At 24.8% G+C, this 14,515-nt stretch overlaps 3 protein-coding genes across 3 annotated transcripts; all 3 read left to right on the top strand.

Annotated features, from left to right (window-relative positions):
* Positions 1 to 4,281: 4,281 nt before the first annotated feature.
* On the top strand, positions 4,282 to 4,590 carry OCT59_013895 (uncharacterized protein; the record flags this gene model as incomplete). Its single annotated transcript, XM_066141824.1, has 1 exon — positions 4,282 to 4,590. One exon carries the CDS (start codon positions 4,282 to 4,284, stop codon positions 4,588 to 4,590), a length of 309 nt encoding a protein of 102 aa, XP_066001918.1.
* A 47-nt stretch (positions 4,591 to 4,637) lies between these two features.
* OCT59_013894 (uncharacterized protein) lies at positions 4,638 to 5,324 on the top strand (the record flags this gene model as incomplete). The annotated part of the gene is made up of 2 exons (XM_066141823.1): positions 4,638 to 5,088; positions 5,167 to 5,324. 2 exons carry the CDS (start codon positions 4,638 to 4,640, stop codon positions 5,322 to 5,324), a joined length of 609 nt encoding a protein of 202 aa, XP_066001917.1.
* Positions 5,325 to 5,348: 24 nt separating this feature from the next.
* Positions 5,349 to 5,860, top strand: OCT59_013893 (uncharacterized protein; the record flags this gene model as incomplete). The annotated part of the gene is made up of 3 exons (XM_066141822.1): positions 5,349 to 5,478; positions 5,531 to 5,608; positions 5,673 to 5,860. The coding sequence occupies 3 exons, from the start codon at positions 5,349 to 5,351 to the stop codon at positions 5,858 to 5,860; spliced, it is 396 nt and encodes a 131-aa protein (XP_066001916.1).
* Between the last annotated feature and the right edge of the window lie 8,655 nt (positions 5,861 to 14,515).

Genomic DNA, 14,515 nt, shown 5'->3' with positions numbered 1-14,515 from the left:
CCAAATTAAATTTTGCATATAAAAATTTTATTTGTGAAACACATATTAAATTTATTATTAAAAAAAAATAAAAAAAGGATGTTACAAATAAGATATGTAACGGTTTATTCTGAAATACAAATACATTTTTTCTTATTATTATGTATATTTTCAAGTAATTAATAAAATATAAATTCTTGCTACTTTTGTTCAAATAGTATATTTAGTAGTAATGTAATATAAATTTTAATTGCAATATTACAAAAAATTTTTTAACTATGTCTTAATTTAGTAATTTATATTTTTTTTACAACAATAAATATTTATATTGTTATGAAAAACTAAAAGATTTTAAAAAAAAGTAAAATAATTTGCAAAAAAAGAAATTAATAATGAATATTTATTAATAATGAAAAGTAGATATATTCTTATTTAGGTTTTTTAAAAAATTAATTTTTTCTTTATAAACATTTAATTAATGCTTCTTAATTTACAATTAATCCTTTTTTTTTACAAAGTTCAATATTGAAAGATATATCTATTTATATTTTTAATAAGTAAAAAATTAATGCAAAATCTATCTTTTAATTTAAATAATGGTAAATAACTATTTTTTAAATAATGCATTAAGCAATATTCAATTTATCTTAATAAGATGATTTTAACAAGTTATAATATATCTTTTACAATTATTAGATGTCAAGTAATTTAATATATTCTTTACATAACTGTAACTATAAACAGTTTTTTTAATATAAAATTTTAAGAATAGATATGATAGTAATTATAGAAGCATAGCAGGTTTTTTATTTTATTACATAAATTTTGCCAATTATATTTTGATTTTATCATATAATATAAAATACTGTTATTTTGATTTTTAAAAAATTACCTATTAATATATTTTTAAAATTTGCCAATAAATTCATTTATAATTGTTTATTAGATATATTTTATTAAAATTTAATTATTATTAATAATTTTCATATATAATAACATATAAGTATTTGAAGCAGCGTAAAAAAAAGTTTGCAAAAATTTCAGAATTTTACCGACAAAGCATAACAATTCTGGAAATTTATTTTTTCAACTGGAATATATGATTAGAATTAAAAAATATCTTCGGTAAACTTAATTTATTTTTAAAATATACCAGAAATCTGGCCAGAATCGTAAAATTTTACCAGATTTATTAAAAATTTACTGGAAAAACTGGCTAAATTACAATAGATTTTTCATGCTGATTTGAAGGATTTAAAATTATATATAATGATTATATTTCAAATTAACTTATTCAAATTAATAAATATTAAATTGATATACTTATATTTAAAATTTTATCAAAATCAAAGGTAAATTAATGAACTTTAATGTATCATTGTTATCAATAAAATCAAATCAAATATAATTCTTAAAATAGAATTGTAAATAACTCAATATACATGTAAACTAGATAAATAATTTTACATTTGTTTAAAAAAGAAAAATAAGGCCTATTTGATAAATTATTAAAAATTGCATTAATTAATTCACTATATAATAAATAAATATATCTCAAATACATTCATTTTAATTTAAAATCAATTCTTAATTTTAATCATTAATTTTTTATTCAATTTGTATAAATTTTGATCCTAATAATTAAAGTATATTAGTAATTTTTAAATAAATGTAAAATTATTTGATTAATATACTAAGAAATTATAAGTTCTAATAAAATTATATTATATTATTTTTTCCAATAAGCATTTCTACTAAAATTCTTCTATTTTATTTTAGAAGACTTTACTAATTTAAAATTTTCAATATAATAAAACTAATGAATTTAAAACATCTTAAAATAAAATGGAAATATGATATATATACAGTAACTTACATACTATGTTTAATTAGGATCTTGCTTACTTATAAGATAGGTCACCCCCAGGCCTAAGGTAAAAATCATATATAAAATTTTTTGCAGATCCTACTATAAAAGGAAATTTTATGTTACATTGTTATGATTTTTTTCCTTTTTAGCTAATTAACCAATAGAATTTAAGAAAAAAGTAAGGTAAAAACTATTAGTAAAGGGCTAATTTTCTACGGTGACCTTTATTATAAGTAAGCGGGATCCTGTTTAATTACATGTATTAACATCAAATTAAAACTAATCAAAATAAAATTTTAACTATAAATTTGTACTAATTTTTCAAGTATAACATAATTTATCAAAAAAACTTTTGTTGATTTTACATTTTTTAATAAATTAAATATATTATAAAATTAAGTAATAAATAAATATTAAATTGTCTAAATTATTAAATAAAATCAATTATTTGATAGTTTATAATTAATTTTATTTAGGTAATATATTTAATAATTACTATATTAATATATGTAAAACTATAAAGTTAATATATATATAATTAAAAATATTAAAAAAAAAAATATTTTTGTAATAAAATTACTAAATTTTTCATGATAAGAGAAATATTTATAAAAAAAACTTCTTATCTTATTTGACTTGAGAAAAAGTTCATATTTCAGAACCATATATAACTTGGCAGTCCACAGGTATTACTAAGCTGAGTAGCTGACTAATATTTACCAACCAAGCAACTGGTGTCTGCAACTGAATCAAATATCACTACAACTGTTATGTTAGTTTGATTTCAAGATAGTCTATCTATCAACAAAATACTAGTACTTTACAGAAACCTTAAATTTTTGAACAATACCGAATTGATATAGTAATGATGTTAAATATATATCGTAATGATATTGATTTGCAAATAATATCATTATGATATCGCAATGATATCATTTCAATATTAATTCAATATATCGACATGATGTCGTAAAGATATTTGTTTTAAAAAAATATCAGATCGATATCATTTCGATATTGTTATAACAACAATAAATTTTTTGAAAAATGGGAATATTAATATGATATCGTTCTAACATTAATTCAATATCAATATGATAGATATCATAAAGATATCACTTTATAATTATCTAATCGACATCATAACGATATTGACGAAACATCAAATTGATATCATTTCGATATTGTTATAACAATAATTATAAATTATAGTGCTTGTAGTAAAGATGGTCATCGGTCCTAAAAGACCACGGTCCTACGGTCCTACACCATAAAAAGACGGACCAGTCCGTCTTAGTGTAGAACCGCGGTCTTTCGGTCCTGTATCACATATAATAAGACCGTCGGTCTTTTTAAGAACCGCAGTCTTTTTAAGACCGATCAGTCTTTTTTCTTTTTTTTTTACAAATAAAAAAATTTTTTTCCTTAACTTTATTAGGAATAGCCTTGTTTTATAAATATGGGAATGTTTTTAAATATACAAATTTTTTTTTTACAAATGATCATCACATGCGTCATGCACTTACTATTATTGTATTGGTGATAATAATCGTGATATCTCGCCATCCAGTGATTATAAAAATATGAAACTACCACCATTCGAATCGTCTCAATGAGACACGTCGAATGGTATCAAAATCATTATTTTATAATCGATAGAAAAAAAATGACATCGGCAAAACTATTTGTTAACAAATTTAATAATTGCCGGCTATCTATCGATCCTGGAAATATGATTTAGCCACTGTTCGATGCGTCTCGTTAAGACAATTCGAATAGTAGTGGTTTCATCGTTTTATGATCACTGGATGATGAGATATTCTGCTTAAACGCTTTTTTGAGTTGGTGTTTTGACAGGCAACTCTACAAGTGGGAAGAAGTGATTGTCATTGTTTATTGGTTTAGAATTGGTCGGCCTTTATATTATTTTATAAAGACCTTCATCAGATTAATAGATTTATTCAATATAAAAATCATTTATTATATGAAGACCGATATGAAGACTGGTCGGTCCTCGGGACTGGTCCTACTGCGCCACAAAAAAATGCAAGACCGCGGTCCGGTCCTACAAGTCCTGGGACCGACCGGTCCAGGACCGAGTAGGACCGGTAGGACCGATGACCATCCTTAGCTTGTAGCGATTAATATTACAATTATTAACCAATGCTAGCAGATGATTGGTAAGGATTTGGCCACGTAGTGGCCAAATCTGTCCAATCAGAATGCAGCATTGGTTAATAATTGTATATTTATCAACGCAAGCACAATAATGATATTATCATGTGACATTATGATGTTTTATTTAAACTTTTATTAAACTCGAATTAAACTCATAAATTAAGCTTTTATCATTTTTTTTCTTTATCCAATTTCATTTCTCTTCATTTCTGACTCTCTTTTTTACACAAAACCTTTTTATTAATATTTTAAAGATGCAAAATAACAAAGATAAACGACCTTGTAAGAAATTAAAGGTGAACTTTACTTATAAAAAGCCTACTGATGATGAGCTTCGCAATCTTATTGATAGTAGCCGATGTAAAAATACTGATTATTCAACTTCAAATTGGATACGAGCTTTGGAAAAATTTAGAACAGATATTAATTATCAAGGATTGATTGAGGAAGTTGATACAAAAGAAGAATTAGAGGATCAGCTTTGTAGATTTGTTCATGCAATGAGAAAAAAGATGGTTCTGAATATCATGTTTCTTCAGTTAATAGTTGCATGTTTGCAATAAATAGACATTTGAATAATAAGTCTGTCCTTTCAAAACCTATCAACATTATGGATAAAGATCAATATTACAAATTATGGCAGATTTTGAATGGTAAAGTTAAGAGTCTTGTGAGTCAAGGTCGTGGGGAGCGTAACGGTGCTGATGGATTTACTGAAGATGATCTTCTTCAGATTCTTGATCATCCAGCAATGTCTGGCAATAATCCTGCCAGTTTATTATATAGGATCTTTTTTTTTAATGCTATTTTTTTAGGGTTAAGGGGAGGAGAACATTTTCAAAATTTTATACGAAGAAAAGACAAATATGGTGGATTTGATGTTATCATTTACAAATCAAAAACTAATCAACGCGGTGCCAATAATATTGAATCTCAAGGTGATAAGTTATACATTCCCGAAATAGTACCTAGTATCATTGAAATGTATGAAAATTATTTTACCAAACGTCCAACCCAAGCTGATCCACATTTTTATTTAAAGCCATGCAATATTAGTGAAGGTAAATATTAAAATTTTTTTTTTTTTTTGACAAATCTAATGTCAAAATTTTTATTATTTTTTATTTCATATTATACAGTTGAATTTAATGGACAATGGTATCATAAGCAACATGTGTCTGAAAAAGAAATTAAATCCTTTATGAAAAAAATTGTTACCTTAACCAGAATTAACGTGGATGATCGCAAAATTAGTAACCATTCAGGTTGGAAAACGGCAGTACAAATATTAAAGTGACGAGGATTTTCAAATTCTGAATGTATGGCAAGTACACGACATAAGTCTGAGCAAGGGCTTGCTAGATATGAGCGTCCAGAAACTGAAATTCAACAAAATAATGCTTTTAACCTTGTTGAAGCATTTGGTTTTAATAAAAATAATATTCAATTAGGTAAAAATTTGAAATTTTTAATCATTAATAAATGACCTGCATTCTAATTTAGTTTCTTCTATAGAAGAATCAATGGAACAATCAACTTTATCAACAGACAATTTCGTTGTTGCAAAATCATTGCTTAATGGTAATATTCTAAAATTTTATTCTATTTTTTGATAATCAATTTAACAAAATTGAACTTTTTCTAGATAATCGTGAAGTTATTAATTCGGCAAACAGTAATATTAAAGTTACAAGAAGGCCATTAAAAGATTTAAATGAAATTCAAGAAAATAAAAGTCAAAATTTGGAAGAATTAGTTTCGAAATTAACAGCTGATAAAGTTTTTATCAATTCTGTTATTATTTTCAATAATAATCCTAATAGCCATAATTAATAATTATAACACATGTATTGTTTATAGCTTAAATATAGTTTATTGTAATTATTAAACTTACGCATAAAAAATAATTAAATTACAAATCATCAACATCATACAGCGGAGCACGATAATGAAAAATAGAAAGTAAATACGATATTAATATGATATTGTTCTAACATTAATTCAATATCAATATGATATCATATATAAGTATATACTTTGAGATGAAAATGGAGTGGAGGCTTTTGCCAATATTTATATAATAAATATCTAATCGACATCATAACAATATTGACGAAACATCAAATTGATATCATTTCGATATTGTTATAACAATAATGAAAAATAGAAAGTAAATACGATATTAATATGATATTGTTCTAACATTAATTCAATATCAATATGATATCGTAAAGATATCACTTTATAATTATCTAATCGACATCATAACAATATTGACGAAACATCAAATCGATATCATTTCGATATTGTTATAACAACAATGAAAAATAGAAAGTAAATACGATATTAATATGATATCGTTCTAACATTAATTCAATATCAATATGATATCGTAAAGATATCACTTTATAATTATCTAATCGATATTGACAAATAACGAAACGATATTATTTTGATATTGTTATAACAATAATGATTTTTTTTTAATAAATGCAATATCAATATAATATTATTTTAATATTAATTCAGTATCAAAATAATATCAAAATGATATTATCTATAAAAATATCAAATCAATCAAATATCGTTAAATTCAATTTTATAATATTTTAATAATTTGTAATCTAATTTAAAAGTTAATTTCAATAGATTTAAGTTACCGGTTATTTATTACAATAACAATTTTAATTACAGATAAAGTATACTTGTAGCCGAAACCCCCTTAGTTTCGGCCAAGGTTTTGGCTTTAGGTTTCGGCCAGTTTCGGTTTACAAAACTATTTTCCGAAACCGAAACCCTGGCCGAAATCCGAAACCTTGGCCGAAACCTTTTATTAGGCCGAAACCCTAAAATGGAAATCAGATCAGTCGATCAGATCAACTGATCTAATCTAATCTCTTTTTTTTACATCACGTTCACTTTTCTCTATACACGTTCTTTACATTTTCCACTTTACAATTCACAATTTCACATTTCACAATTTACCGTAGTTATTTTATATTTTATATTCTATTCCCCTAAAATCTTAAATGTTAGAAAATAGAAATATAAAATGTCATCCAATTCTTCAAAGAAAATAGGTGGACGACCTATTAGTAAAATATGGGAATGGATTATAAAAGGAGACCCTGTACCTAATTCTAAAGGATACTACTCGGCAACTTGTTCATTTTGTGAATTTCATTGGACCACAGCTAAAGTGGCGAAACTTAAAAGACATCTTGCTTATGATTGTAACAAGATTGATTCTGAAACAAAAATCAATGTCTTAATGATGTTAACAAGTAATGAAGATTCAGAGGATGATAGTACTACAACATCAACCACTAAATCTAGTAAGAAACGAAAATCAAGTGATACTAGATCACAGACTTGTATAGATGATCATTATGAAAATTTTCCTACTCCACTAGTCAAAGAAGATCAAATTAATAAAGCATTGGCAAAAATGTTTGTATGTTGTAATTTGCCATTTTCTCTTATTGAACACCCCTTCTTTATCGAATTTATTAAGATTTTACGTACTACTTATAATCTTCCAAGCCGTTGGGTCCTAACAGAAACCCTTATTATTCAGGAAGTATCCAGAATTACACTCAAAGTTAATAGAATAATTGAAGAAGAAAATAATCTTACCATTGCTTTTGATGGGTGGACCAATTCCACTGGGCAATCAATTTATGATTATTGTTTAATTACTGAGGAGCGTAAAGAATATTTATGGTGTTCAAAGAATTATTCTGATGTCTCCCATCATACTGGCGCATTTCTTGGCAATGAAATCATTAAAATTGTAGATGATATTGATCCTGAAAAAGTGGCTGCGGTAGTTTCAGATAATGCGCCAGATGCGCGTGTTGCTCGAAGGATTCTTTGTGAAAAATACCCTCATATTCTTAATATTCGATGTATAGCTCATTGTATTAACATAATTACGAAAGATGTATGCAAACACACATTTGTTGCAGATACAATTCGGAAAGTTGGTGTGATTCATCAGTATTTTACAATGTCTCACGCTCCATGTCAATTTTTGAAGGATGCAACTAAAATTTTACAAATTAAAGGAGGAGGATTAAAAAGTCATACAAAAACGCGTTGGTCCACTATGTGGAACTGCATTAATTCTATTGTAAGACTTGAGTTTGCTTTGCGAGGGTAAGTGTTCATATGTATATTACATTATTTAATAAATTATTATGTAATATTTATTAATTATTTAATTTATTATTTTTTATTTAATTTATTTAGGTTCTTTCAGAACATGGAAATGATATCAAAAATCGGGTCAAAGATATTCTTTGTGACCGAAATTTTTATGAAAATTGTCGAATTATTACATCCATTCTTCATCCACTTAAGGTTACAGTAGGATGTTTAGAATCAAGAACATCATCACTTGCTGATTGCTATATTCATTTATTGTCATTAGCAAGTGCAGTTTATCGTATGCCAAACCAAAATATAGAATTTAAAAATCATTGTGTGATTAAATTTAATGAACGGTATGACGAATTTTCTGATGATCTTTTTCTTTTGGCATTTTTTTTGCATCCTCGTTATCATGGTAAGTTGTGATTTATTTATTTTAAAAATTTATTAATAATTAGAATCATTTATCATAAATTTATTCTTATTTTATTTTTTTTTAGGTAATGGTATAAATCCAAGTAAGATCCATAATATTACTGTCAAAGCAGCACAGATTTGGAAGAATATGGGACATGATCAAGAATCATGTGGAAAACTACTTTCTCAAATGCGAAAATACATGAAAAATAAAGCACCATTTAATCAACATTATAATTATAAATCAGATACACCAATCATTTGGTGGGAAACTGCTCAAAATACTAAGGAAGAATGGGAATTACAAGCTTTAGCACTTCGGCTTTTTGCTGTATCTCCACACAGTGCTTCTTGTGAGCGTTCCTTTTCAGTTTTAGGATAGTTTTATAGTCAAAGACGTACAAAATTAGCTGTAGATTGGGTAGAAGGTATGTGTAAATTGCATACTTATTATATTACAAATGCAAAGCGTGAATTGCCTTATTATGCAGTTGATACTTCTGAATGTTCATTACGTGAAAAAATGATAGATAGTACTTTAACAGAAATTAGTGATGAGTTAGTTGGTGAAGGAGATTATGATTTTTTGTATGAGGAAAATATAATTGATACAATTATTGACATGTCTAAAACGTATAATCTAAATGTTGCTTTAGATATAGATATTGATTCACATATTTTTAATATGGAACGAAATGAATCTGAGGAAGATGAAGTAATAGTTAGTCATAGGAGACAAACTGTTGTATTGGATCCAGAACGTGAAGATTATGATATTGAGGCATTGATAGCTAAAGAAATGAATGATGATAATGGGAGTTAAATTTTATTGATTTTATTTTAATTTTAATATTTTATCAATTTTATATATAGCAAATTTTAATCTTTAGTAATTTTTTATAATTTTTAGTTTATTTTTTAGTAATTTTTAGCTTATATTATAACAATAATATCATTAATGTAATCATAATTAGTAATAAGTATAATAAAATAAATAAATAAATGCATTCTTAGGTTTCGGCCTATAGTATAAAATTTAAAAATTAATTTCGGCCTATATAAAGTTTTGGCCAGAGTTTCGGATTTCGGTATTAGTTTCGGACTAGAGTTTCAGACTTTCGGATTCGGCCATACCCTTGAGAGGTTTCGGCTACAAGTATAAGATAAAGTATACATTAGTTTAAATATTATATAACAGATAAAAAAAAATATCAATAAATCTATAATAAACTAATTCAATAAATTAGAATTATGAGTTAAATTGGTGATGTAAGTCAAAACATTATGCTTTAATACTCCAGAATCATAACTCATCAACCCAAAGTTGAGGATTAACCGGGTACCTTGCTTTAGATTCAGCGACACTGCCCAAGTTGGATGGGGTGTCACAGGTACGCTTTAAGAAGACTTGCTATGACTCTATTGCAAAAAGGATAAGTATATTCGAAAACACCAGACATAAATTTACCTCAGAAGTTTGGCGGGAAACCCTTATAAACAACTGCAGTTTCATCATTACCAAAATCATTGAACTTAGGGATACAATGAAAAAGTTCATGAGAATGACGGCTTTAAAAAAAAAAATACAAATATATTTTCAACTTTGACAATGCACCCTTATTCTTTGGCCTGGCATATGTGCCAATTTTTGGATTAGTCTAAATTAAGATTTTTATAAAAATTTAATATTTTAGTAAGATTAACATTACACAAATCTAAATTAAATATGTGTTACATATTTACATACGTAACTCTGATTTAATAAAAAATAAAAAAATTTTTTTAATCAATATTCAAAAATAATGGTAATAACCACTTCTTTTTCCCCATTACTGCCCATCACTTTTCCATCATTTTTCTATTCACTTTTATTAAATATGACAAAAAAGTTTATAAGCAAATATAGCAGTTATTTTTAAGTGGTAGGTAAAAGAAAAAACTTAATATTTTATATACATAGATAAGACATATTTTTTCATAATTTTTAGCTTTAATTTATTGTTTTTTTTTTGTAAAAAATACATGCAAATAAAAAATAATTATGATGTAAAATAGTTGTAAAATGAATAATAAGATATTCTTTTTTTTCAAAATAACTAATTATATATTTGTTTTTTATCTTTTAAAATTATTTTATTAGATTTATTCTACTAAAATCCTTAAATGGCAAATAAAATCTTTTAAATAAAGTAAAAGAATTTGGGATTCTCTTATGAAAGCATTTTTTGGTAAGAAATAAAATTTTCAGATCAGACTTTATGCAGGTGACAAAATCGTGCATTATTATTTCTGGAGATATGCTAACGTCATCATTTTACATTCATTTGAAAGCTGAGAATTTGCTCTATTGTAAGAATCAAAGATCAGGAAAATTGGATCACTGGATAAGGCGTAATTAATGATCAAAGTCAAATCGAATTTAAAAATTAAAAATAAATATATTAGACGTAATTATTCACAATCCAGTGATTCAATTCATTCGATTTTAGGCTTATTAGATAGACCTCAATTTTCTCTTTCAAATGAATATAATTTCATTTGTGTAGCTTGCATCTACAGGTATTTAATAAATTTTTTTATATCAGATTTTATCAAATTTATAAAATTTTATATTAATAATATAATTGATGATTCCTAAACATCTACATATATTAAACGAATTATTTTAAATTTATTTTAAAGATAAAGGTTGGCATCACCTTAGGGAGCAAAGATCATTCAAATTGAATCACTACATGTAAAGTAATTAATGATCAAATTTAGATAAAATTCAATAAATATACTGAACGTGACTACTGAATAACTAGTGATTCAATTCACTTGATTTCAGATTCATTAGATAGATCTCAATTTTCTCTTTCAAATGAATGTAAATTTATTTGTATAGCTTATTTCTACAAAGAATTATTAATGATTTTGTCATGAGAGTTATATTTGATCTTTCAAATTTTAATGATATCTTATATTAAAAAAAAATTAAAAATTATATAATTAATTAGTTTTTTTTTGCATTATTTAGTATAAATTTATTATTTTTATATAAATGATAATTTATATTTGCTTTAATAAAATTATTTTTGTATAAAAAAATTAGATTTCAAAAATCGGCCCATATGATCAAAATAATAATAAAAATGACATCGAAACAACATCTTTAAATTTAATTTAAAAATGTCATTTCGATATCATTTTAATTATTATTTTGATATTATTTCGATATCGATTTAATATTAAAATAATATCAAAATGATAATACTTTATTTTAATATCGTATCGATATTAAATCTATATTGAAATAATATCGAAATGATATCGAAATGATATCGTTAAGATAAACTTAATGATATCGATTCTATATTAATTAAAAATATTAATTGCCGATCTGCATGTGATCGATAGAATTTACATAGTAAAATGTGGCATTATGTTAATTAATAAAAAAAATGCCGTTTGAAATCTCTGTTTTCCCAAGAAACAACAATGTCAAATATATACATAACTCCCAAAAAACTTGTTGCAACTGACGCTATTATATCAGAACTTCATTATTATGTCCATATTTATATGACTTGTTTATTATTTTTTAAGAAAAAAATTCAAGATAATTACTCCTATTTTGAAATTATGCTAAAACTTAATAAAAGTCCTTTTATTATTCATATATTTCATTATATTCATATTTTTTACAAACTGGACATATTTGTGAAAGAAAAAGAGATATAAAAGTGCGTAGTGTTATTAAAAATGTAATAGTTGACAGAAATAATAATCAAAAAAAGTTTTATAAGCGTCAAAGAAAAGTTAAAAAGTTTATACCATAGAAGTAAAATAGTAGTAAATACTATGAAATTTCCATTTCCTACATATAAAACTTTATAAACTGCAAAGAAAAAAAACTTTTTATAAAAAAATTTTTTTTTCTAAGATCTTAAACGTATATTGCAGGTGTTAAATTACGCAATTGTATAACAATATGGTTGAATTTTATTTGATATAAAAACATGATCGACATGGCTTATATATAAAAGTTGCACCGCATTTTATTATATAAATTCTATCAATCACATGCGGATCAGCAATTAAGTTTCTGTAAAGTACTATAAAATCATATAACTATAACGTAATTTTGACCATTTCAACTTTTGGAGGGGCTCAAGTCGAAATTATTTCGACCATTTCAACCATTTCAGAGGTCAAAATTAACAAATTTTAGTTTCATGTATAATTGTATTTATTATATTTATTGCAATATTCTATCCAATATCCTATCTAGAAATCAGAATATCAAAATTAAATCGATAAGAATCGATTTTAAATTGAATATTGAATAAAAATCAAATCTACTTATTATAGGACCCCGGATATCTCCAAAACAGGTCATAAGTCACACTTTCGGCAGATTGGCCCATTTTTATTTCGAGTCAAAATCGTTTTTATAAATATGCGCATCATGGTCAATTTTGATGAACTTTTTTTTAAATTGTAGAGCTAAATGAGGGCTACAAAATAAAAAAAGTTCATTAAAATTGAATTACTGGATGCTGAGATATTTACAAAAAACGATTTTTTGAGTTTTAGCAAAAAGGGGTGTTTTTGGCCAAAAGTCCATTATGACCTTTATATTAGATATCCGGGGTCCTCTTATTATAGCGCAGTATCGTTAGTTTATAATACAATCTAACCTTGATATACCAATATTTGATATATCAATATATTATTAAAAACTTGATATACTGATAAAATTTTATTTTTCCACTATATGTGATGATATATAAATATCGGTATAACTTTGATATAATGATATTTTCTAAAAATTTTATATATATCCCAATATATCGTTATATAAAGGTTTGACTGTAGTTTACAAGGTTAATTTTAGCCAAATTCATACTTTACTAAAAATGGCCAATTTTTTGAAATATTTTTATAAACCTAGATACAATGGCTTTTAAAACAATTGTGCAATTATTTTGTAAAATTTTTAAAATATATCAAGATATATTTAAGGTATTTTTGAAGGACCCCGAACAATATATATATAGGTCAGATAAAAAATTTAAAATTTACTAAGGTCAATAAGCAAATATTTTTCATGTTTGCTAAGCAAACTTTTATCTAACCCATAAATTTTTTACACTGCTAAGCAACTTATTTTATGACATATATATATTTATATATAATTTTTTTTATAAAATATGTATATAAAAAAAACTAAAAAAACAAAAATTTTTGAAATAATGTATGGATAAAGCTATTATTATTTTTTTGTAATATTACAACTTATAAATGTTTCTTATTAATATTTCGTATATCTGTTCTGTGACTTCAGAGCGTAATTTAGGCACTTTAGTCAAAGGAAACATCCAACACCTTCTTAAGTAAAGTTGTTTAGCAGGTTCGAATCTACTTACACATATATTTTTATCATGATTGAATAGATATTTATGGATTTATTCATGTTTTTTGTAACGCCACCAATACGCGGAATTTTTATTTTTAAAATTTACTGTAAAATTTGTCAAAAAAAATATTTTTAAAAAATTTTCTAAGTAAAAATGAAATAACTTTTATTCAAAAATTATAGTGTAAAATTATAAAAAAAACAGAAAAACACTTATTTTTTCCTTCTCACCCACCCGTTGCTCTCATTTTAAATATATATTTTTAACTGTTACACGGACACGTATATGATTTTTGATTTTAATGTTATGCGGATGCGTATTTGTTTTATCTAGGGGATAGATAAATAAACGGGGAGCCAACTCAAATGTTACATAGGCTGATCATTACTGACAAAACTGAAGCCTTATATAAAATTATATGAAATTATTAGAAGTCTTCGTAAATCGTTACTATATTTAATATAAAAAAAAAAATGCTTTAAATAATCATGAACAAAAAAATCACGCGAAATAGATA

Source organism: Rhizophagus irregularis, chromosome 21, assembly GCF_026210795.1.
Source record: "Rhizophagus irregularis chromosome 21, complete sequence".
In the NCBI taxonomy this organism is placed as follows: Eukaryota; Fungi; Glomeromycota; class Glomeromycetes; order Glomerales; family Glomeraceae; genus Rhizophagus; species Rhizophagus irregularis.
Note: the sequence above shows the minus strand (reverse complement) of the source record. Positions and strands in the feature narration are given on the sequence as shown.